The sequence below is a fragment of the Pseudopipra pipra genome, chromosome Z (genome assembly GCF_036250125.1).
Source record: "Pseudopipra pipra isolate bDixPip1 chromosome Z, bDixPip1.hap1, whole genome shotgun sequence".
Lineage (NCBI taxonomy): Eukaryota > Metazoa > Chordata > Aves > Passeriformes > Pipridae > Pseudopipra > Pseudopipra pipra.
Window position 1 is genome coordinate 52,192,777 of NC_087581.1, and position 26,142 is coordinate 52,218,918.

The following is a 26,142-nucleotide window of genomic DNA, read 5'->3' on the forward strand; positions in this document are numbered from 1 at the left end:
GGGAATATAACGGTGGAGGAAAAGTGACAGTGGAGGCAAATTTATAACAAATCTTAAATTTGATAACATGCATCTCAAATTCAGTTCAGCAGGTCATACAAGGAGCAGAGGGAAGCAAGGACCACAGAAGACTGACTGAGCAGTGGGTCAAGGGAGTTGTTTTATTTCTGTGTTCCGAGTTGACTGAGAAAGAGACAACTTGAGAGAAAACAAAAGGGGAAGAGATAAAATCATAGACAGCTGATGCTTTGGCCTTGAAAGTGTGAACAGAGGACACTTTTTTTTGCTCCCTTCTTCTACAGGCTCTGTATGGATTTTATTTGCATATTTTGCCTTACTGAAACCACAAAACCCAGCAGGATTTGATCAACTGTGCAGGTGGCAGAGTGGGTTCATGGTCACCAATATCTGATGCAGCTCTATGGAAATACAGAGCATTGAATCCGCAATGGTTTAACACTAAAATCACGTAAACGCATTATCAGTGAGTGATGTTATTTTATTCAGCATCTGTATTCATATGTATTCAGAAATTCCTTACTTTTGACCTCAGCAGGGATTAAATCATGAGCTTTTGGATGTAAAAATGCCAGACACTTCCACTTCCCTAGGAGGAAGAAGTGGCAAAATAAAAAAATTATACTGTATTTTTAAGGGCACTTTCTGAGATGGGGGCAAGATACATACTCTGGCAGTAGGTAGCAGCTGCTTTCGAGATAGAAGGAGATACCAGGTATCACAATAGCTAAGTCTAGTCATTCATGGAGCTGCAGATAGAAATAGCATAGCCACAGTTATTATTTGGCACATGCCTTCAGAAAGCAATATGCCAAAGTGACTTAAGGTTGCTTTTTTCATATTAGAGATCCCTGCCTTATTCCGAAATCTATTTGAGATGACTCTTTGTAATTTCTTTTGCCTATTTTATTTGTGAAGTGGGACACTGATGGAAGTGTTCCCAATATTGCTTATGAAGCCCTAGTAATGTTGTGTGTATAGGGTCAACAGCACAAAGGAAAAGTAGAAGTCTTACATATTGTAGTTAAATACACATTTTATTAAGTTAGAGGAGAGTAGTCCTGCCTCCAAAACTGCTGAAATTTATCAGAAAAGCAAGCAATCTCAACAGTCCTGCTAAGCAAACAAGTATTACATGAAATGTGCAATATCTGGCATATCTAAAAGCCAAATAAAAGATGTAAGGCAAAAATGCATTTCACAGAGTAAGACAATATTTAAATTACACCCACCAGTGCAGAGGGGATGAAGGTCTGGCTTGGTAGGAAATGGTGATACCAGCATTTTGCTGTGGCATGACTGCTCAGATTAGGTTTAAAATTACAAGTTTTAGCTAATGCATGACTGACAATGTCTAGCCATGTTTTTTATGTTTTGTGTTTTGGCTCTTCCCCAGGGCCACTGTTCTCCCCAGCTCCCACCACAATTACCATCCAAGACAACTTCAGATCCTGTCCCACTTTTCACACTTCAGATGCATGCTGGGCTTTCCCTGGTGATGGTGGTCAGGAAATAAAATTCAGACCTATTCTAAATATATGTGGGAACAGAGCAAGCTTGGATCCTAACAAGCCCTGGGGCAGCAGGAGGGAGTTACTTTTCTCCTTTATATCCAGCTTTATTACACACAAGAGAAAAAACAAAGTAACTCCAAGCCAGAAAAGCATTTTCTCAGCTAAGCCCTCAACTAATACACTTCCCAACCAATAACCTAGACTTACTTCTGGATTAAAAAAACCCAAACCCACTCTCGTTTCCAAAGTGCTCCAACAAGGAACAAGCTGACCCTGGAAATTAAAACTCTCTTTCCACTCTCTTGACCACAGAACCTGCTCCCAAGTCCTCACTTAAAATATTTCAACAGGCCTGAAAACTGTTCAACAATGGCTCAAAACCACAGAGCAATGCTGTCAGTGCCCACGGCTGTTCTTCAGAGATGTGCCAGTGTCTCAGCTGCATTAACGTATCACAGACCTAATATTATATTTTAGTCTTCACTGGATGCCTTTGGAGCACTGCCATGTCAGGACCATGCAGTTATGACAAGGACATATGAGTGTTTCTAAAAGGCTGGTGTTACAGGTGGAATTTCTTAGCTTTGCATTGGAACAGAGAGCTGAACAGGACAACTCTGGCTGCAGATCTGTGCAAAAATATGCAGAGAAAGCAGCAAACATTACCCATGTCATTCAATCCACAATGCCTCAGCCTCTCTGCATGGCAAATACTTTCTGCTGGTCTGTTCAAATGCTCTCCTTATTCCTTCAGCTTTTTATTTGGAAATTCAAGTGACTTTCTAACTTGCAAGGATTTGCTGTTTATAAAGTAAACCACAGTTTTCAGACTAAATTAATTAAGTCTCAAATGTTATTATATCATCATCTCCCTGCTTAAAGCATCTGCTTGTCAGCCAGGGTAAGACAACTTTATCAGGCTGTTATTCCAGTGTGGATTTTCCCATTATTACTTCTGTTGGAGTCTAGCATGTCCTGCCAAAACCACTTGACTTTCTTCTAGTGAAGGGCAGGAAAGGAGACCAAAAACAAGAAGAAAATCAGACAAAATCAGTTTCTCAGTGTATCTTAATTATTATCTTCACCAAAAACTTCGGGGTTGGTATTTTAAATGACTAGAGTTTTTCTGGTTTACTTTTAATGGACCGGTTGCTCCCTTTTGAGCTGGGTGGTACATAATTAAAACCATTCCTTCAAAACAGATCTTGCCCCTGAATATCTACAGTATACGTTTTGTTTATATTATTTCCAAATTGACCGATGTGGTAGAAGACACATAAGCTAATTATTTTATTATTAAGACAAGAATGTAAAGAAACACAAATATGACATTTGTTATTTTTTCAGTTTGGAGACAAGAACATTGCTGAGTCACCAAGATGAGAAGGAGAAGAGAATAGGGGGAAGGAGGGAAATTAATCAAAGGAAGTTTTATTTCAGAGAAAAATTACTGATTTCCCTTTTAGCTCTCTGACAGACTTTTCCATTTTTTATTTTTGTATATTTTTTCCCTTTCCCATATAACTTGCAGGTTCCAGGTGAAGGAAGCCTGAATGTGAAGCACCATGTTCTAGCAAACAATCTGGAAATCCTGCATGGGGAAACTCCTCTAACTGGAGGTGTAATAACAATTCCTCAGAATTATACATGCACAGTCATATCATGCCTATTGAAAAATACTTGAGCAGTTCACAAGAAAATTCCCACGCCATGGTGCTCTAAACATGGTACCTGCCAATCTCTGCAGGTGGACTTGTATATTCTAATTTAAGTAACAACCACAGCAGTTTGGCCAAAGAGACTCAAATTAATAAAAAATACTCAAAGACTGAGGCAGTTGCATTTCATTACAATACCACTGTTAAGGATACCTACACGTTACATGCATCTTTTTTACCTCTCCTAATATTTTTTTCTTTCCAAACTACTCAGTCTCAGGGATTGAGACTCTGGCCACAACATACTTCTGCCTAACATAATGAATGTCACCAAAGATGGCCTTTCGTGTAAAATTATAGGAACAAAAGAATATTTCTTAAACAAACCATCAGGTTGTATCTTCACAGATGTCTTCCCTACCAGTCATGTTTCTGGCAATTAACAGATTAATTGTGAGGGCAAGTAAATAAAAATGAATACAATGCCTTTATAAAAAGAACTATCTTCTCAAGACACAAAGAGAGATATCATGCCAGTCATTTAAATGATTACACGCATTTTTCTCAACACTAAAAGCAATTTCTTTTGAAATGAATGCATCTGAAACATTCAAAAACTCCTAATGGAAGTCATGCAGAAGTGTTATTTTTCTATTTCCTGAAGTACTTAAAGCCTATTTTACTTTCCAGTTCTTTCAGTGTGTTTATATGCTGTAAGGAGAAACAGAATTTTTTTTAAACTATGCTATTGCAAGAAAAATACCATTTTTGCCAAGAAAAATGCAGATTTCCCCACCACAGGAAACAATGAATCTAACAAACTTCAACACATTTAAGTAAAACAACAACTTAGTATTTTCATTAACATCTATGGTTTCAGAACAAACTTCAGCTGTAAAGTCTCTGTTACAGAGTATATACCTCTTGCACAAGGTAAACTAAATAGAATGGCTTTGCTCTGTATTTTTCTTCTTCACTCCTCTGTCTCTAATAATTACACTCAAGAGCAGTTATTTAAGTGAAAGAAAGATTTAACAGGCTCAAAGCTATTTGATTTCTCCTAATAAAGACAGCAAAGTGCTCAGTGCTTTAAGGAAACCAATACACTTTTATTTAATGTACAGTTATAAAGATTTACTAAAGTCTCTTAATATGTAGAGTACTCTAGTTAATTGTATTTGAAGTAACCACAATTAGCTTATAAAATAATTATCTAAATGGATGAAAAACATAATCTGAAATTCAGATTTGCATTTTCTATTGGTTCTCATTTTAATAATCTGAAAAGTTGAATGTTGAGCTATTCAAATCTGAATTATGCTACTCTGTTTTCCCATCCAGACTCACCTCCATTATTTTTGTTTCACAATAATGTAAGTTATGAAATGATCTTTCATCCCAATGAGTTGCTAAACAACCTCAGGACTTACTTGTTGTACCTCTGGCTTGAACCTTGTGATTCCTTCATGTTGATTACTTTTTTAAAACAGGCTCTTTTCCACCCAGATTAGCAAGGGCGTTGGCATTGCAGCAGTAGTGCATTACCATCATCAAAGATCATTAGATATTAGATCAACAGCAATTTTCTTCTAACACAGTGTCATCTTTTTAACAACTCAAAATATCCAACTACATAACAGACAGCTTGGCTGTATTTTAAATTAGCAGAGATGCTAAGGCCAGGAAATGTAATTTTCAGGATATCAGAACAAAAGGTTCAAAGTAAAAAAGAATTCTTATATACCATAAGATTATCAGGACTAGACTGTTACACTCTGACCTTGCTGGCGTCTAGCTAATCTGACAATATTTGGCAGAGCATTGTTTCAAATCAATAACTAATTAACAAAGTACAAAAGAAGTTGTACCGTTTTTGAGGCTTCTTGTTAAAAATGACTTTTGGTTGCTTATGGGCAGAAAGGTCGCTTTTATGACATCTTCAGGAGTCTTTCAACACCTTGCCACTGTCAGATTAAATTACTTTTAGCAATTAATTGTCATAAGTTAAAACAGAAGCACATTTGTTACAGAAGGTTGTCATAATGACATAGTGAGCAGTTGTTTTGATATGAATTTCTTCCACTGACCCTCTATCATATCTTAATTTTTTTGGTTGACCTAACTGGAAAATTGGGAGCAACTAACTCTGGCAGCATAGGCCAAACACAGGAGGGTCTTATTTCAATTGAGATTATAGACGGAACAAAAACAGAACAAAAATTCCAGAAATAACTGAAGATCTCGAGAATAATATGTATCTTATATAAAATATGTAATCTATGTCTATGCTGGTGGGTGGGATAAGAAAAATACACCCTCAAAAATCACATGGATGTCACTTTTGTTACTGTTATAAACGGTCCTTGATGCCATGTCAATCCATTATTAGAAAACGCCATTTGTTTGATGTATTTTAAAACAAGGATTAAGTGGATTGAACATCTGCAACCTTCCCCCATTCAAACCATTACTTAGTTTTGGAGACTTGCATCTTACTGTGATTTAATGAAAAATATTTCTACTCTTTTAGTTCCTTTTGTTGAACTTTTCTATATCACAATGCACATATATTGTCTGTCTTACAGATTAGTCCTCTAACAATTCTCATTGCAAGTTTGAGTTTGCTAAAAAATATTACATTAGGATGAAAATAGACAATGTCCCAACAAAAGTCTCCCATTTTTAAAATAAATGCTAAATACCATTTCAGCTGTTTGCTGGGGTTTGACATGCCATCTCACCACCAGAGCCTCTAAAAAAAAAATCCAGATTGCTCATCAACAATGTTGCAAAGCGAATAACATTTATCAGGAAAAGACAGAAGCATTATTGATTGTGCACCTGTTCCTGCTTAATGTCTCAAGTCTTCCTTCCGTGAGTTTGTTATCCCCTGCTATTTGAGAGGTAAGAGATAACTTTGCGTGAGTGGCAAAAGCAAGATGCAGAGTGCATCCATGTGGTGAAGCCAGCAGTGTGCTCATTAAAGTACATAACAGAGATGTTAATCAAGACTTTAAGGAAAAGAGTGTGAGGAAATAACATAATCCTCTGTATCAGGTTTGCAAATCAAGATTTTGGTAGGGGACAGGCTACGGGAATGAATTCTACGAGAAGATACCAGAAGCTTCCACCATGTTGGATGGAGCCAGCTCCAGATGGCTCCAAGGTGGAACCATCACTGACCAAGACTAAGCCCATCGGCAGTGGTGGTGGCACCTCTGTGAGAACATACTGAAGATACAGTAAAAAAACTGTGCAACAGCAGGGAGCTTGGACCATGGAGGCCCATGGCGAACCAAATATCCACTCGGAGCAAATATCCCACACTGAAGCGCAGGAAGTGAGTGAGGAGTGACAGAGAAAACGTGATGAATTGACCACAGTCCCCATTCCCCATGCAATTCCGCTGCTCAGGGATGGAAGGTGGAGAAGTTGAGAGTGAACTTGAGCCCAAGAGGAAATGAGGAGTGGGGGGAAGGTGCTTTAAGATTGTTCTTATTTCTCATTATCTTGCACCGTTGACAATTGGAAATAAGTTGAGTTCAGTTTGGCACATAAGAGTAATTGCTGTGTGATCTCTCTGTTCTTAATTTGAACCACAAGTCTTTTGACATATTTTCTCTCCCCGTCTGGTCAAGGATAGGGAGTGATAGAGCAGCTCAGAGCACCTGGCAGCCAGCCAAGGTCAACCCACTACATCCCCATATTGCCACGCACTGTCCCAGTATCTGGTAACAGGGAATGAAGTGCAGATAAACAGGAAAAGAGAAGCAGGACAGACTCCATTCTGCACTGGAGAAGAAAGAGATTGTGTAGAAGAATGGACCTGGGCAACTGCAGGATCTGTCCTTAATGGTGGCAGCAGAAAAGCTGTAACACCAATAAAGGTTTGGATAACTTGTCTCTACTGCTGGTTCCCTTGTAGGAGCTGATTAAAGATCTTCAGGCTGAGACTCTGGAAGAGCTCGAATAGCTCTTATAGTTAACAGCAGAACAGTGTTTAACAATCCACATTTAACATATTTTTCTATTTTTGTAGGTTAGTTCTATTAGAGCAAATGTTTCTATACTAGCATATTTTAAATCTTAAATCTTGTTTAGTAATAAAGCTGACAATGAGTGGGAAGAACTCATACCAGACATCCTGGAAATCCTCCGTATTGTGATCATATTCAGTGTGCCTGGTATCCCAGTACAATGCCAGAATACCCAAAACTGACTCTCTACCAAGCAGCATGGATTACTTTTGGAGGTCAGAGTACACTGAACAGCATTCACAGAAAACCGGATAGGAGTATCTTAAATAATTTTTAACCATTTATGAACATGGGCACAGGTTTAAGAGATTAAGAGAAACTGGGTTTCTGTCCAGGGGCTTCAAGACAACTTATAGGTAATGCACCCGCCTGAGGTACAGATTCAGATTTCACCTTGAAATCAACAGTGTAGACAAAATCTTCTAAGAAGTGGTTGTGCACAGTCATAATTAAACCACTGTTCACAAATGCTTTAATAAAGTACAGCCTTCGTAATTCTGCCATGTCTATCCACTTCTAAACACACACTAGGCAAATAAGCAATTTAAAGATCATAGGGTGTTTTTTCTCTTCCTGAAATTCAAGAACTGCTTTATAGTTAAAAATGAAAGTTTGTGGGCTCAAATTAACAATGTAGACGAAATCCTCATAAAGATATAATAAAGGAGAGGAAGTCAGAAGAACATGGACAGTACTTGTATCCTTCCCATCATTCAAGAATGGTCATGCTATAACACCTGGAGAATATCTGTGAAAACACTCCTATTATTGATCTGCTTTAAGGTCCTTTAGCAAATTCAAGATGATGATCTGACTTGGGGAATTTTTTGATCTCTGAAGAAATCACGAATGTTTGCTCAACATCCCAGTGTTAAAAATGCCAAGAAATATCACTGCCTGTCCAGAGGAGTTTATATTTTTCAAGGTGCACTTCTGTAGCAGTACTTGTGCAAGACCACAGAGGATGAACCATGCTGATAGCTCGGTAAGCTTCCTGGTCTAAATCACCTGCACTTGCTCTTTGTAAGTGGATGACCAAACACAACCTCAGTAGTGCCAAATCTTCTGAGACAGGGAAATCTGCCTCTCTTTGCAATGTCCACAAAGTCTACCCATAGCTCAAATACTTCTTTGAGGGCTGGGATGGAACTTGGTAATGTCAAATCATTGAACTACATCAGCTGGAGAGCACCTCTGAGGGTCATCTAGTCCAAAACTATTCTCAAAGCACTGTCAGCCAGGACTGGTCACAACTGCTGTGCCTGATACTTTCCATCAAAAGCAAAGAAGAGGGTGCTCTGTAGTTCTTGTGTCACAGAAGTGTAAAAATGCACCTTGTGAAAGCTCCCCAAACCTTGAATCACAGGGATTTGAGAAAAAATGACTTTGCTCACACTCGGGAGAAGTCCTGCAGATGACTACTGTGGACATGAAGCAATTTACAGTACTTCCATGCCACAACGTTTTTTTCACAACATTTGTATGCTCTGTGGACCCACAGTACAACTGAAGCAGTGGTTATCTTTCGCAGTCTGTCTTTGCTAAGTCTAGCAGACCTGAACTTTGCATAGTCACTTTATCTTTGGGCAGAAACAGCTTTACTTCATGGTGTTGTTAGAAACTTACGTCATGGTTATCTACCACCATTGTAAGAGAATAACAACAGTATCTCAGCTTCTGCTCCAGTGATGATACTGTCTGGTGCCCATCAGGAGAAAAATCAATCAGCCAAACTCTATCAGTCAGCTGGAGTAGTTCAAAACAAAAAGGGAAAGGAAATGGTAATAGAACATAATGAACTAACAGCAAATGGTAGCAGAAAGGTATTTAAGACAAGTGGTCTTCATGATCAAATCAGATGCTGTTATTTTAAGATCTATCACAGCAATAACTCATTTGCCCATTTAAGGCAATGCAATCAGAGCCTTCATGCAGTCAGAACAGCACACAGCATCTGAAAGCGTAACATCTCAATAGGAGAACTTCATATATGGCAAACATCTTCACTGGTAAGGGATTTAAAGATAACCAACAGTCATTAAACATTTTTTGGCAACCAGTGCAAGGGACACAGGATGAATAACATGACCCTGTCATCAAATGTGTTAGTTCATTTTTCAAACAGGAAAAGGAAAGTACCCAGAGAATTAGAGAGGTGTCTTGCAAAGTGGAATGTGTGAGGGCAGTGATTTATCAAAGGGTAAGAACACAAAGTTAATTGCAGAACCCAGAAATCTTTCATAATTACTTAGGCACACTAAGCTTTGCTAAATTTCTTCGTTGCTTAATTTGCTAACTTCAAAAGAATTCCTCAGCAAACCAGATCCCTAAAACAAATAAATATCTGTCATCATCACATCTTCATGCAATTAAGGCTTCTGTTTTCCCAGATTAAGAACAGAGTGGTTGTGATACAGTTAAGTGATAATGTCAATTGCCCACTTTTATAGGATATAGGCTGAACAGGCAAGATCCATGAAATCAGATTATCCAGTTATACAACAGGTGGAAAAGATAGGAGATAGGAGTGACAAACCATCCTGAAAGCAAACACCAGTCCAAAAGAACAAACACACTGCAGATGTTTATGAAGTACCAAACCTACTGCCTGATTTAAACACATTTTAAATTCCTTGCTGGATTACACAGATGGATGTACTAATTACATATTTGCTTTTGGGGAAAAAGGAAACTTTCTTATGTATCCTATGCTGTGCTCATTATGTGAGAGCCCACCTTGAGCAGTTGGCAGGACACTGAACATGCAAGAGGGTAAGTAGGGTTTGTGTGCTTTAGTGTAGGTAGTATCTGTGTGCACAAACTTGCACACGTACTCACATGACACTTTTCTCACTCCATGCTTTTGCTAGAAGTACCAAACTAGAGGATCCCACACTGCTGCTTAAGAGCCTAGAAAAACTTCAGTCTCCTCAACACACAAAATTATTGGTAGTTCTAAATGCACCTCAGTCTTACTTTATGTATTAGTTTCTCCCCAAGCAGCACCATCTATTGGGAAAACAAACAAAAATTCAAGTTTTACTTGAAAATAAAGAAAATATACCTCACTGGGTATTGCCAAATTCACTCTTGCCAAGTCCTGATTAAAAAATACAGAGAAAGAGAATGAGAATCAACTGTTAAAGTGTAGAACAGTGTAACTGAACAACACGCAGTCTATTCAGGAGAAAACCTGTTACCAACACCAACCACAAAAGACAAAAGCATTTTTCATCAGTTTATCATCCACTTTTACCCAGGGAGATAAGGGTAAAACAAGGATTCAGCCAAGAGAGGAATAAGAAGGTTTCTCAAAATTTAGTTGAGTTAATGGGTGGAGATAATTGTAAAACAGACTGCTTTAGGAAATACTTCTGCCTGGACACTATGGAAATGAAGTTAACAGCTCTGGAGTTGGTAAAAGCTAATTCTCATGATGATGAGCTGTAGAGTTCACTAAGGCATGGCAAGAACAGAAGTCACAACTGTTCTCCTCAGAGCTCACAATAAGGCATATTTCTTTGCCTGCAGAGTGACAACAACAAGCTAATTAAAAAGATAAATCTTGTTCTCAAGATGTAAATCGTTCAAAATAACACCACATACTAGGTAAATTCACAAAAAGTAAGGATTTTGGTTAGTAAAATCCTTCACTTGTAAGGATTTTAAAACGTAATGAATTAAGTGCTATAATACTTAAGTTTTCAGATTTCAGCCACCTATGAATTGCAGGGTAAGAACTGACATTTTTTCCCTGGGCAGCTTATTCCACATTGCTCCATACCACTGTTTCCTCCACTACTTCTAACCCCTTCAGCAGCTGTCTACTGCTGCAGGCAGCCAAGCAGACTACAAGGGAACTACTAGATTTATCTTAATCCCAAAAGCTAGATGTTTTTCCTTCATATTTTTTCCTGAATTTACACTTTGTTTTCGGTAGCAGATGAGGTGAAAAGAACATCCTTGAACTTATTGTGCGCCCTGTACCCCAGTTCCCTGCTGCTGACATTCAGTTCCTAGGACTCCACAAATGTTTTCTTGATCTCCGTGCATTGTGGTACAGGCCTTTCATATCCTCCTACCCAAACCACATAAATCTTTCTAGAGCTATTTAGAGGGGTGATACTTCCCCACAGAGAGGGGTTATTTTGCAACACCACCGTTTATTTTAAGATGGCTACAAATATTTATCTCAGAAATTAATTTTCATCATCTCTTACTATATCAAGGTTCTTATGGCTGACTGTTCCCCAAGTGGAAAACATGTAAAGAACTTTCAAGTTTTGCAAAAAGGAGTATGTTGCCACTTGAGCCTCTCCTAACTTTTTCCTCCCAGTTTTTCCAAGCACACTGAAATCTAGTATTAAAACATGCAACTGTGCATAGTAGATTAGAGAATATAATCGTTGGTCTTGGAGAGCTGCTAAAATCCTTTGATTCTGTTAGATAAATGGCAAAGAATACCTGCAGAGAGCAATCTGTACTAGACTAGAAGATCTGCAAGGTCTTTGCAGTCCTTCACTGCAATCACTCTATAATCAAAACCAGGCACTACTAGAGTATGAGAAGTTTGAATAATTTCATTCACCTTCACCTTCAAGAAGTAGGTCTGCTTTCTGCTGAGCTAGTTTTCTTCACCATTACCTCACTAACTGCCCAGGTTTACAAGCCTGAATCCCACTGAAAGGCAGGAGGACTCATTCAACCTGTGAGAAAGAGTCTTTTTTAGCACCATGGGAGCACCACACAGCTCATGGTGGGAGGAGAGATACAAGCTGGTTCTTTCTTTTGGAAACTTACACAACTTGCCTCACATTTTAAGAGCTGGATTTAACAATGGACCTTTTATCAGCATCATGTAATGAATGACTGAAAGATACCAAAGGTAGATGGCCCTGATTTATTCCTTTTCTTTGATTAAACCATACTTGTGAAACATAGAACAAAGAGAGGGTACAGCAGAGATAGGAGCCAGTAGTGTTCTTGAAGAGATGCAGAATTTCCCTTTGGTGATTATCTATGTCTCTGATTTCTCTATCTCTCAAGGAAAAGAAAACAAATACAACTTTTCAGGATTAGTAGATGCAAAACATACCATAAGAAATCTTTACAATTTCAGGATTTTTAAAAATATTTAAGTTAGCTGCTGAAGCTAAATAGCTTATGCATAAATTACTGAATACTACTTTAGTTTAAGCTTTACATTATTTAGCTATTTTATGTAAGATACCTGTTGACTGTAGTATCTACAGAATGAAATGTGGCCTATTTTTCCTGATTTACAGAAACTACTATAGGAACTTGAAGCTTATCTGACGTTTTAGGAATGATAAGGAGGCCTAACTGCAGGTCCTAAGTGCCATGGTAGGTTTCTGGCTTCCAGCTGCTAGGCCAGAGTGGTGCAGTCTCTGGTGGTGCAGGTCCTGCAAGACACTGGCCAGATCTGTCCAGGTGTCCCTGGAGCACTCAGAATGTCACCACATGTTTATGTCCCAGCACCTGAACTGCTATCTTTTTTCAATTCTGATTTTTTTTCAACTCTGAATGGTGCAAGAACAATAATGCAATAGTAGTTTCTAGGCAGTTCTCATGAGTTTTTTTATTGCCATCATGATTTTGCTGCTGCTTACAAGCGATGGAGATTTCTCCAGAACATAAGGAAGTAACAGGCTTTAAAATGTAAATATGGACAGAGTAAAACCATGTGTTATTTCAGAGGTATAGGTAAAGTAATGCTGGCAGTCGTAAAGGAGTAAACAAAACAGGCATTGTGATACAAACATCAGCATGAGACTCTAGAGGTTGGAGTCCTGATGCCCAGGTCTGCCACAGACATTCTCTGCACTGTGCATGTCCCTTACCTCTCAGCAGCTGTCTGCCTAGAGTTTGTCATTTTGTCTTCTCTAGTGGAATAAAGGGCTTATTAGCTTGGTCTCAGCAGCAGGTTAATGTAGTCGCACAGGCTCTGGATGAAAGCAGGCATGCACCTTGCCAAGTCAGAGGGTAGGTGGAGGAAGCCTACATCTGGCCCAGGGATGGCACAGGGTGAGACTCACAGCTGGTGGGACTGCAGCCGTGCTGGCAAATGGCTCAATCTTCAACATGAAAGAAATCCACGGCACTGAAAGGTCACACCACACAAGTGGACACTCTGCTGTGACTTTCAGTCATGAAATGCTTCCTGTCAGCTGTACCAAATAATAAGGAGAAATGGCACAAATGTGTTTGTATGCTTGCCAGGATATCCTGCCTACCAGCAGTCAAGGTGTACTATACTGTATATTAATAAACCTGCCTTTTACTTCTTTTTCCTAAATATTGGCACAAATTATCCCGATGCATTTATTTTTAGTAAAACAAATTAATTAGCTGCACATGATCTTTTCTTATTTAATCTCTCACAGAAAACGGGAAAAAGTATTTAGGAAAGGTATGTTACATCCAAAATTAATTTAATTTCATTGATATGCTGTTAGTAAAAATGGTACTATTATAGATTGTGCTATAGCAAAAATAGAATTTGCAGTAAGAATTATTAAAGCAGCTAAGCTCAGTGGAAAAAATAAAAGGACAAAATTCCTAGCACACAGGCCTTTGAAAGGCTTTTGCCTGGAAAACCTGACCCCATCAGTTGTTCTGATAAAGTCCTTCTTCCTACTTCTTCCTTTATTGCCTCTTTGATATCCTTCAACTATTGCGGCAACAAGATTATTGCAAATTACTATTACTCCAAAATTATGCAATTTATACTTTTCCCTTTAATAACATTTCAGAATCCACTCAGTATACTTGTTAAAGTGTTGAATGCTGTTTAGAAGGGGATAAATACTGATTTACATTTTTAACTGTCTTTTAACATAGAGAAGACACTGTCAATGTAAAAATCTGTAGGGAGTGGGAGATGGCTCAGAGGGTGGAAGGAATGATGTCATATTTAAGCCTGTATGATCTGTTTCCATAGAAAAAATTTAGAGATCAACAAATTCTCAGTTTAGTTCAGTAAAAAACAAAGGTTGGCTAGGGTATAAGGTTTCTGGGGGGAAGCATTAGCCCATATGTACAGAGCAGCCTCTGGTGGTCTAAGAAAAAATGGTAGTATTTATAACTAAGGATAGAAATATGTTTTTTTAAAAGAATGTATATACATATTTAGCTATTTTACTAAATCCTCCATTCAACACCTTAAAAAACAAGATGCATTTAAAATTATCTGCTGGCATCATAGTTGTTAAAATCTGAACAGTAAGTGTATTAAAATTCATATGCATTCATTAGCATACTATATAAAAGTAAATTGCTTGTGTTTAATCATTTTATAAAAGTATTACAGTCAATGCTGATTATGAAGAAGTTTTTCCCTTGGTTTGTATCGCCAAAATAGAAACCAAATTTGTAAGAATGTTACTGAATTGATGACATTTTCTGTCTTCACTTGTGAATTCAGTTGCCAGATGTTTTCGAGAACAAAAAATTCTGTCTTATTACAAAACATATTAAGCAGGTTTTCCTACCATAATGTTTGACATGATGTTTATTACCCAGACCAAATCAGTCCCTTTAACAAGCTATAATGTATGCCAGAGTGTACATTATTTCATAATGACAGAAACTCCAGCATGAAACAACAAGTACTTTGATCCTTCAAGCACTGTGCTTAATGCACTACACACTCCCATAGTTGTTTTTATTTTACTAATTTTGTACAAAAATACGGTGTAATTTGAGATTTCGTATTTTAAGACTCTGATTTTACATATTTTGAGTCCCTCAGCTATTTTTTTTCCCATGAAAATAAAGAAAATACTTAAAGACAATTAACAGGGAAGAGTTTTAATTTTCCAGTTCTTGGAAAATCTAGCTGCAGAAGTGGGAGCATCATCCAGACAGCTTTAATTTGTTCAAATGACGTTTCTTCATCGGACCATAACAGACCTCAGTGACCCTATAAGAATATAACTGAAGATATTTATTCCTGCTACTTAACAGTCTGAAACAATTTCTCCAGCATATCTGACACAAATATATTTTCTTTCAAAGTTAGATGAAGTTAATGCTTTCTTTTGAGGATATTTTTCATCTAGTCTCTCTGTACCACTTTTTCCCTACTTGGCAAAGTTGATGTAAGGCTTGCTGAGGTTTTTCAAAACTCTTTGATGAGATCACTATGAAGCCTCCTTAAATATTTCTGTTGAGTGACAATACGTTTTATTTCAAGAGCCTAGTTAGTCAAATGTATGCTATCCTATGCAGTAAGTAAAGGCCATACATGAATTGCCCTTCAAGATCACCCCACATCAGCTCAAACCCAGCAGCCTGAAGTTATGGAAGCATAGCAGCAAGCTCCTGGGTGCAAGCAAACAGTAATCCTATGGATTCAAGCATGGGAGGCAAGAAACAGATTGCAAATATGGTATGGCACCTCTTGCAACCACCTACAGACTTAGCAGTTCTGCCCAACAGAGTAAATGGAATGCTACTGACGGTCCAGTTTTGTTTCAGAAACTGATAGGCAAGGAAATTGCAGTAATTTGTACTTCAACACTCTAAAGCAGGTAGGTTTTTCATTCTATTTAAAAAAAATATCTGTACTAGAGTGTATTGAATAAAAAAAACCCCAAGAAATTATTTCAAAATAAAACACCACCCTCATCAGAAAGCCTGATTTCAACTAATTGGCCTGGGAAAGGAGACCACTCCCCACACTTTCACTAAAACGTATGCTACTTCCTTCCTTAATTTGAAGAAAATTAAATAAGGAAAGATCAACAGTAATATTTGAGGCACAAAGCTGCGCAGGAAGGAAAATGGGATGGAGTCATATATTTTATGTTTCGGGGGTCAAACCTCCTGAAGCCAAATTTCATGCCTCATCAAGCAAAAGAGCCATGAGAAGGTGGAATTGCTAAAAAGGTGATCAAAAAGCGTTCACTTTTAACAGGGGAACACTGAACCTGCAGCTGACTAGACCTTTTTCTGGACAATACAGCAACTTTGTCCACTGGCTTCTTATGGACCAAGACTGGTTGCCCCTCTTAGGAAGCAGGGTCTGGAGGTGCGCAGAATAGCATCTCATAAAAAAGCAGCAAACAGAAGACACAGTGCCTTGTTGGTGACTTTTAATATGTATAATACATTCTTTTGTTTCCCACACTCAGCTGTGAGATATTTCTCGAAAGACAGTTATATTTAGGGTATTAGTGATAATCTTGCTTCCAGGTTACCAATGCTTTTAACTAGCCAGCACAGCTGTATTTCTCTTACAAATATTGTTATGCAAAACCAAAATTAATAGGGACATGTTAAAATTTAAGATGATTCTAACATGTCTTTTGCCGGATTTTTCTGTTTCTCACTAGAAAGACACATAGATTTTTACTGTTTTAACTTCACTATGGAGTTTCTGAAGTGTTTTATCTTTGAATGAAAATACTAACTTTCATAATAAGGGTTTTGGAAATTGTATGACTTAGTCTGGAATGTGTAACCCATAGTATGTATATGAAGCAGAATGTGTCAAAGTGCAAATAATATTGTTTGTGCCCCCTGCAGAATTAGAAATCCTTGGGTAGCACTGTTATAATGATCCCATGCTGCTAGCATTACAAAGTGCAAAGGTTCACTGAGTCAGAAAAGGGCAAGGGACAGAGTTTCTTCATGATACCATTCTTGAATTATTCTAGCTTAAATATTTATTACGATATTAATAAGTTTCCTTCTTTTTCTGCCTTCAGAAATTCAGCTCAAACACAACGGATGGCTGCTCCTATGAAAACAATCCATTACAGGATAAATCTGCTACCACACAAGATGAACACTGGTATTTTCCACAATACATTATTAATTTAGCAGGTAATATGTTAAAAAAACTGTAACTACTGTCTTCCCAGTATAAGAAAATAAAATACAGTAAATGCATACATGACATGTGAAGCTAGCATGTTGCCTGAGCTTCGCTAAAAAGTGTTTCTTATGTATGTACACCTCTGTTTAAAAAATAATTTTTACAAAGTCTTTCTTAAACCATTCTCTTTCTTGATAGCACCAGTGAGTTCCTCTGGGGTTTATTTGAAGTTTCCCTTTGAAATTACAAAGAAATGTTTCATAACACTTCCAAAACATCAGATTCAATAAGTGACCAAAAATATCAATAGAATAAAGAGCCAGGAACTCTGTATAAACTCTTGAATGCCACCTCAGTAATGTGTTTGTTTAAAAAAAAAAAAAAATTTAAAATGCTTATTAGCCAGTATGGACAGTAAACATACGTATGCATCAATAAAGAAGGGCAAACAAAGCCAAAAGAAACTTACTCTAATATAGATCTGCATAGTTTCTTTTTCTTTTTGTGGATTTCGATACTTTTCGTAGAAGTCACGTCGCTTCTTTGTTTCCTTCTGGATTTTATCTTTTCTTTCCCTCTTTTCTGCAGGTTCATCTGAGCAATCAGAAGACAGCTGTATTTGGGCTTTTGTCTTCTCCACTTCAATATAGTTCTCATTGGGATTCAGAACTATTACTCCATAGCCTTCCTGTTTAAGAAGAGAGACACACGCACACACACAAAAAGGAGGAATATGAAAAGGGAGATTTAATGCTTGAAAATTCCTTGCATTTACTTTAATGCTCTTTAAAACTTTTATATTTATTTCAGTAAGTTCACACACCATAATTTATCGAAGGATTTTTAAGAATATTCTGTCATTAAAGAGATATTAACATGAGAATATGTGTCTGTGCGTGTGCTTATGCTCATATACACCCCTCAGCATCAGAAAAGTTGCCTGGTTTACCTTTAAAATAATTTAATATGTTGTTTTATTCATAAGCACTTCATATGACTTTTTCAGAAAACAATATGGGAACTAAAAGCAAAATATTGCTTTAAGAACTCTGCATAATGATGAATAAAAGGCTGTATACCCAGTCAGTAAAAACCTTTAAAATAAAAAGGATGGAGAGATTTTTTATATATATATATATATATATATATATGTATATGTATGTGTATATATATATTAAAGAAAGCATGTGAAAATTATTCACTGCATTTTAATATAGCAAAACCTTTTGTCTAGCTGACAACAAGCATACCATGCAGAAGCAAATAGCAGCAGTAACAATGAATCAATATCAAAACTGAATCAGTGGTATTGCTTAGAAGTCACCTCCTTTACGGTGGGCCTGACTTTTTAGTGCATCTTTAAATCTGCTCTTAAAGTTCCCTGGGATTATGTCATGTATTCAACAAATCCAGAGAAAATTTGTGACCTGCAGGATGCTTTTGAGCATACCAGCTGCATTTTTGTGCCTCAGAAAATGAGCTGGTTGAAAAATATATGGATTTATGAATGAAAAATAAATTTTGAATAAATAAGCCAACTATTATTTATGATTTTTAAATGACTGCAAATCACAGAAAAAATGCAATATTTTTGGAAAATACAACTGCAAACAGAGGGAGAAAAGAGAAGCACATGCATTTAACAAATGAGTTCTTAAAGTTAACATGGGTTTCCAGTCAAAATCAAACTGTCATTTAAAAGTAAATTTTAATAAAGACTTACTTTTTTGAAATGTCTATATTAATTATCTAACGGGACAGCTTTATTCCAGCTTTTCATTTGGTACGTCGTTTTGCTCTTAGGCTAGTCATGAGGATCAAAGAGGTCCCCTATACCTAGCTGCCCAGAGCAAACCAAGCCCACCCCAACAAAAGATACTTTATTTGGGCTTACTTTATTCTAATCTGTAGAGCCATTCACCAACCTTGTAGTTCATTGTGGCCACTGTCAGGTAGACAGATTGTCACTCAGTGATTTTCTACAGTTCGACACACTCGACTAGTTATCAAAATCACATCTGAAGGGAGTTCCTACCCCTCGTCCTTGTGCCCTTCTCGAACGTCTGCCATAGCTTCTCCTCCCACCAAAAATCAAGTTAAAGGGCACAGTTGCACTCTGCTAAACAGGGTTAAATAGAGGCATTCAGGACACTATCTCTGCTGTAAGGGACATAGTCAAAAAAGGTCACCATAGGCCAAAGAGTAAAATTGCCTCCTTCCTAGACACAGCACCATAAGGGTCTCCTGTCACGTCACTCCCCTGCCCTCCATGCTGAGTGAATTGAACTGGGATAAATATAAACAAACAGGCAAATAAATAAACAAACAACAGGGAGCCAGCAAAGGAAAATAGAAAATTAAACAAGAAAAAATTTTAAATCTATCTACACCGCTATCAGGAATGCCAGACAATATTAACACATAATGCTGTACTATGAACACATAAACTTTCCAACTTGGAAAATTTCAAAGCCCAAAATTCATCACAGAGAAGAATAGTGCTTACAAACATTTCTAAACTGTACATCTCTGAAAAAAGGATAGTTTTTGAGCTTGCTATTGCCAGTGTAGGACCAAGTTTTTGCAGTACTTGGCAGGTGAGTGGATTTGTGGCTCTTCACCTTCTTGACCTGCTTGTTTTGAGCAGAGACACTCTGGGTATTGATTTGTTTTCCTTTCTATAGAATGCCAAATGCAAAATTCATATGTTTATTACAGGTCTACAAGTGTTACAGGGATTTGAAACTGTGTCCACCTTAAGCTGACCACAACACAGACACACAAATCATCAGAGCGGAATTTGTCTAAGTTATTGATTATGTAACTGAAAATTACATGACTCATTTGTCCAATTTTATGAAGACACAATGTCAATTTTTCACACAGACATCAACAGATGAAATATGATTCTATTTTTAAATCCAACTATTTCATAAATCAATTAAAGGATTTTTATCAAATATCTTTTAAGCACTGTGGCATGACTCCTCTAATACTTTTTCTACAATTTCTCCCAGATAGCAGGCTTTTCCTATCAGTAGAATTAAAATAATTAAGTAATAACTGAGCCAATGTATTTTTTTTTCCTCAATTATGGGAAAGCCTAAGTCTTTCTTTTAGGAAAAGATAGTTTTTCTTATCTAATATAGTGTATTTCCCTTTCCTTTGTACTTCTGCATCCTAAATTGCAACATGGAAACAACGGCACCACAAAGAAGATTTGAGAGTAACATATACAGATCAACATGGAAAAACAAAATGACTGGTAAAATGTACCCAATTACAACCTCTCTCATTCAGCCTTAGTCCAGCATTTTCCATTGAAAAGAAATGCTCGGCTCTAAATAACATCAGTGTAAACAATGTGGCTTTTAAGTTCAATTAATTTTTTTAAAATGTATTTCATATGGGCATAGCTGCAGCAATGAAGTTTAGTGCAATCAGAAAATTAAAAATAAAGCAGTGAGGCTGAGAAGAGTGCAAGTCAATGCAAAAGAGAACACAAGACCACTAATAACTAATCTTTAGCAAACTTTAATAATAAGCGAGATACAGTCTTTGGCATAACTTTTACATAACCATTAACATAGACAAAAATCACATTCATTAAAACGTATCTTTTAAAATTAAAGCCCTGTTCAGAAATATCTATTTGCATGAAGAACTGTATTCATCTTATTTCACCATATACAGTATCTTTATGCTGGAAAGTATTGAATATGCCATTACTATGCATTAGTTTGTTGATTTGGTGTTGATGCATCTATACTAAACAAATCAAATAAAATTACCAACTTCACCTATGATGAGCTTACATCATTAATAAAATGTAGTGACCTCTGGCCTAAGTAAATACCAATAATCTAGGAGGGTTTCTAAAACTTGTCACACTCAGTGGTATATTAGGTGGTATACAAATATTAGGTATGTTTTCAATGTATGTAATAGAAGTTTTCCCCTATGTTTCCAGTATGCACAGAAAGAGAAACCACTCCCTATGTTGCAAAGTTTTTTCATGGCAAAAAGTTAAACTTTAGGACACTCCCCACTATCCCCATCAATCTTCAGCCAAGCACATCACTGTACCTCTGATGAGACCTAACAATCAGGACTGACACTGACAAATACAACTCATAGTCTCTAATCTACAAAATTACAGTTTCTCTCTCAGACTAAAACACCCAATTAACGTCTATTCCCCCCCACATTCTAATGCTTCAAGGTAAATAAAATTTATTCTACACTAACTGCTGGCATCCTCCAGGTTGCTGCTTCTGGAGATAGAGGATTGCGATGACGAAAGGAAAGGCAGGCTTACAAAGTCACATATTAGAAAAAATCATGAATCTCGGTTACAATACCTTTACTACAAAGCCAGAACAATTAAGAAGGGCCTTTTCTGTCATAATATATAAGCCACAAATGGAGCAGTATGTTTTGCCTCTTACTGGAAGTTCAAGCAAGATGTTCAAAACAGAAGGAATACCAAAATTCTTGGTTCTGACAGCAAAAGTAAAGTTAAAAAGAAAGAACCTCAAAGTATTTGAGGTAAATTCCAGATCTTTTGAAATCTCCCCTGACTGGCCACATGAATAATGAGCTGAAAGCATTCAGATCTGCATATTAACCCAGCAGGATGGGACACCATATGTGATCAGAGAAGTCAGAACTGGAGAGGTATCTTTTGACCTATGTAACTATATTTTTGGACTGCAAGCAAGGGTCTGAAAGAGATCATTTTCCTAAGCTTTATCAACATGAATTTTCAAGTTCGGGTTTCTATTTGGACGGCTGGCACAAGACCGGAGTTAATTCCCAGGGGAAATGCAACTCAAAGTGCTCTGTTCTTAAATTCACCTGTGGTTAAAATGGACACAGCAACGTCCATTCATCTTTCCAAAAGATGTATGCTCTGTTCATTTCCCATCTTTTCCACAAGAAGGGTACATCTATGTCACTGTTGCAACACTGTAGGTGCAACAGCAGGATGAGGTCATGACAACCAATCAGAAGTCACTAGTGAAGCGTTAAAGTAAACATAGCTGTTGGAGATGCAGCTCAGCTTGAAAAATGCCCCCTCCATTATTTGAGCAATTTTCTCAAGACGTGACCTGCGACTGAAATGCCTGAAATGTCAGTTGACTCCGCTTTCTGTTTCCACCCAATGTACATTTTGGCAACTGCACCCTGCTAACACTTTGATATTTTCATCCCAGATATACCTTGGTCGCCTGAATTCCAGCACTATGTCCAAATGTATAAAAATGCTGTGTTTCTGCCAAATACACACTGTCCCACTAAGTTCCCAACTTAAAATGGCTCATCAGGTTAGGCAGGAAAAGAAAACGTGACACAAAAAGTTTTTAGAGGACCACCTGTTGTCTATTATTTTTACATAGTACTTACTCATAAATCATAACACAGGGTAATTAATCAAGCTGTCAAAGAGAAGGTCAAAGGTTATGTGGGAGAGTCAGAAGGTCATGCATGGGCTGATAGAGGTCAGGGTCACACTGCATTCCTCATTATCAAGTTGGGATGAGAGACGGCCCAAGCAAACAAAAGTGAAAGCAGATGGAGAAGTGAGTGGATAAAAAAGAGGAGAAAATTTCACAAACAAAAAGAAAAGTGAAAGAAGAATGTCAGTTGCCTTCTAACAAGGAGGAGAATAGAGTAGAAATACTTTGAGATGTTCTCAAAAGGTTGCACATAATACAAAGAAACTACAGTTTGACTATTTAAATACACTTAATATAACCTTCCATCCAATCTTTCTGCAAATACTAAGCAACGCTGCAAAATGGGCAATGTAGTTTAAGTTCAATTTCACATCTGAGGTCAGTATTTTAAAGGTGAATTAGACACAAGGAACCTATTACTGTGGTGAATATAGATGCATATATATAAAATTGCTTCTAAATGTTTATGTTTATTCCTGTTTACGGCTACAACCAAGGCATGTTCAATAAAAAAGTGATAACCTCCTTGAATGATATATTAAGAGCTGTACTTTCATATACACAAATCTTTAAAAACACAAAGCATCATAAAAGTCCTTCAAGATGATAAAATATTCTATCATTACACTGACCTGAATCAGACGCAGAATAGTGTGCAAAATTAGCTGTCACCCTTTCCTCAAAATCTTTGTTAATCTCATTTTGAATGTTTGCAGCTTTATCAACACATGCATCAATGTCAGCTCCTTGGTTACTGAACCGCTGTACTTGGAAGAAGATATAATTAAAATGTTTTGGCACAGAAAAGGTGAAATTGTATCTTCTCCTGTTCCCTGAGGAGTCTGTAAAACATGTAGGATATATTGACAAACACAAACCCTTGTCTAGAGCCCTGACATCCCAGGTCACCACACTGCTATTTATTTCAAAACATTCACTTTACACTCATCCAAACTGTCGCCTGCTGTGTAACTAACTTTTAATGGATATTAGAGCTATAGAAACAATAAACTCTTCATTTCCTTTCTGTTACTGCCTTCTAATTTGTCACTGCATTACATCCATATCTATTTGCATGCAGCACTGTATTCATCTTATTTCACCATCTTTATGCTGGAGATTATTAAACAAGCCTGACTATGCTCTACTTCGTTAATTTGGTGTAGCTAGTGTAGCTATACTAAAGAAATCAGTGTTCAGGGCTACAAAAACTCACCAGAAAAGCTGTTCCAACATTTTGCATTTACTGATGGGAAGTTTTGAAAATAATTAATGTTTTATATCTATCTGTAATTACTAAATATGTCTACATGTTAGATTTGCAATTCTGTTTTATAATGTTTGTTCCCAAGGTCAGGACTGAATAAATACATCCATAAATTATAAGGATTTTTACTTCCTCGGTTGTGTACTGTATTCTTTGTAAGGAACTTCTGTGCCTTTACGAGCACTAGTTTCACTAGGATTTTCAGCAGAAAATTATTTCTTATGGCAAGAGAAACACAAGAAACTATGCTATAGCATTAACTTAATTCTGTGAATTAACAGAAAAGAACTACGTTCACGTTAAACTACTGCTTAATAAACATCAGACCCACTACCTCTCTCTGATGTGAGTTCAGCTATTTGGAGAAATCAATGGAAGCTGAATGGAAGCGAATCTACCCCAGCCATGCAGGCAGGATACTGGGCTGCAAATAATCTGTCCACAACTGCTCAGGCTACAAAATCAGCTTCTGCTTTTCTTCACTAAGTGTAGACAGCTTTGGGGTCCCTATAACCTGTGAAAGAACGAACCCACTAGTTTCCCTCCAAGACATCCTATAGGAACCCCTTCTATAATTAAAGTCTGTACTCTAATAAAAGTTTACCCTGTCACCCCATCCCCACCTTAAGAAACTATTTTACTTTCTTTTCCAACAAAAATTTCAAATGTTTCAGAGGGGTACAAGATTTCAAACAAGAAGCTTGGGCATATTGCACTTTTTCACTAAGATTTTAATTTAAACATTATTTAATTTAAACAGAGCTTACCTTTTCAAAGTATTGCACTAGAAACAATGTAAATTAAATAATTTTAATAAAGCCCACACAAGTAACAAGTAATTATTTGTTTTCATGTATCAATAGATACCAATATCTTCAACAGACACAAACCAAAGTGAATGCCAGTTAGTCTCTGTAAGTTATGCTCAAATAAGGTGCAGATGCAAAGCTGGAATGCAGGATTTTTAAAAATGTTTCTATGGTATTTCCAAGCATCCCATTAGCTGGTAGTAAAAGTTCTCAACTGCAAATTCATTTTTCAATATACTTTGCCTCCTCTCTGAGAATGTCACAGCATGTCTTAATTATTCTCATTAGCATGTCATAATAATTATACAGCAAATAGGTTTTAAGTATGTATTTTCTATGTAACACAACATGAAAAAGTAACTAAATTTATTCTACAATAAACCTCATTTCCTTTGCTTTGGTAATAGTGTAAAATCTTTTTGTAAACATTTTATCTTTCTAAACTGTAGATATTCTTCTGATGGGCTCTGGATTTGTAACATATTTAGCTTGCAGAAAGGCAGCCCAAGTTGCCAAGTTCCTCTGCTTTACCTTTCATCTCCAAGAATTTATATGTATTAAACCATTACAGAAAAAGATTAAATGCCAATCTCTTGGAAGGTCTGTATTTCAGTACTCTAAATGAAAAATACATCATGCACGTAAGTGTTTTCTGCAAAATCTTGAAGTTAACCAAGTCTTGAAAGACAACTCCCATTTAGTGTTTTGTGACCAGAAACCCTGTATCTCAAAGGAAATTCAGCTGGTTTTAGTACATGCATGCACTTAATCATTTCCTGAGAAAACAGCCAATTGTAATCCATCACTAAAGCTTCTCATTTGTACCTATCTTCAACAAACAGGTGCAATTCAGGACATTGATGCTTCTTCCTTCCCACAGTGACCTATGTCAGAAGATCTTCTTATACTTCTGCTAAAAAATTTAATTACTTATGAGTTATGTTTTTTTCGTAAGCTTTTAAATTAATAACTCATTAAAATGTAGAAATATGCAAAACGTGATCTCACTGGGTCAAACAGCTGGTTTGGTAAAATTATGACTGTGAAAGTCCCTAAAACATAAGAATATTAATAATTTATATTATTCATTATATGGCAAAAACTTTTTAAGCAGATTAAGGGACCGACTAATTTTATAATCACAAAACGCTACACTACCTCACAGTAACAAATCTTTTCATCACCTGTGACCCTTTTGTATGCATAAAATACAGCTTAAAAATGCTTTTTGTTACTATGCTTGAAATTAAAAATATTAAAAATGCCATGTGAAATGCTGATACATTTGTGGCTTTAGGAAAAAAAAAAAAAAAAAAACCTGTCTAAGTGTTACTTAAGCTTTCCCGAATAGATAGCACATAACAAGAACACATAAGTATTTTTTAAATGTCAGCAACTCCTTACTGGAAATACTTTGCAAATTAGCATCGCACGCAGTCTGGTCTTGTGCTGCCTAAAAAGGCTATCACTTTTTGAACCCTGAAGTTTTTTGAATTTGTGAAGCAGCAGACAAATATTCCTACAAATATGTAAACAAGT

General features: G+C 36.8%; 1 protein-coding gene across 1 annotated transcript in view; it reads right to left on the reverse strand.

Moving 5' to 3' along the window:
• Window positions 1-26,142, reverse strand: part of ARB2A (ARB2 cotranscriptional regulator A) — a 261,570-nt gene that overhangs the window by 121,635 nt on the left and 113,793 nt on the right. The window contains exon 7 of the mRNA XM_064643232.1: window positions 17,538-17,756. Coding sequence (XP_064499302.1) covers window positions 17,538-17,756 — 219 coding nt within the window. The remainder of the gene's footprint in view (window positions 1-17,537; window positions 17,757-26,142) is intronic.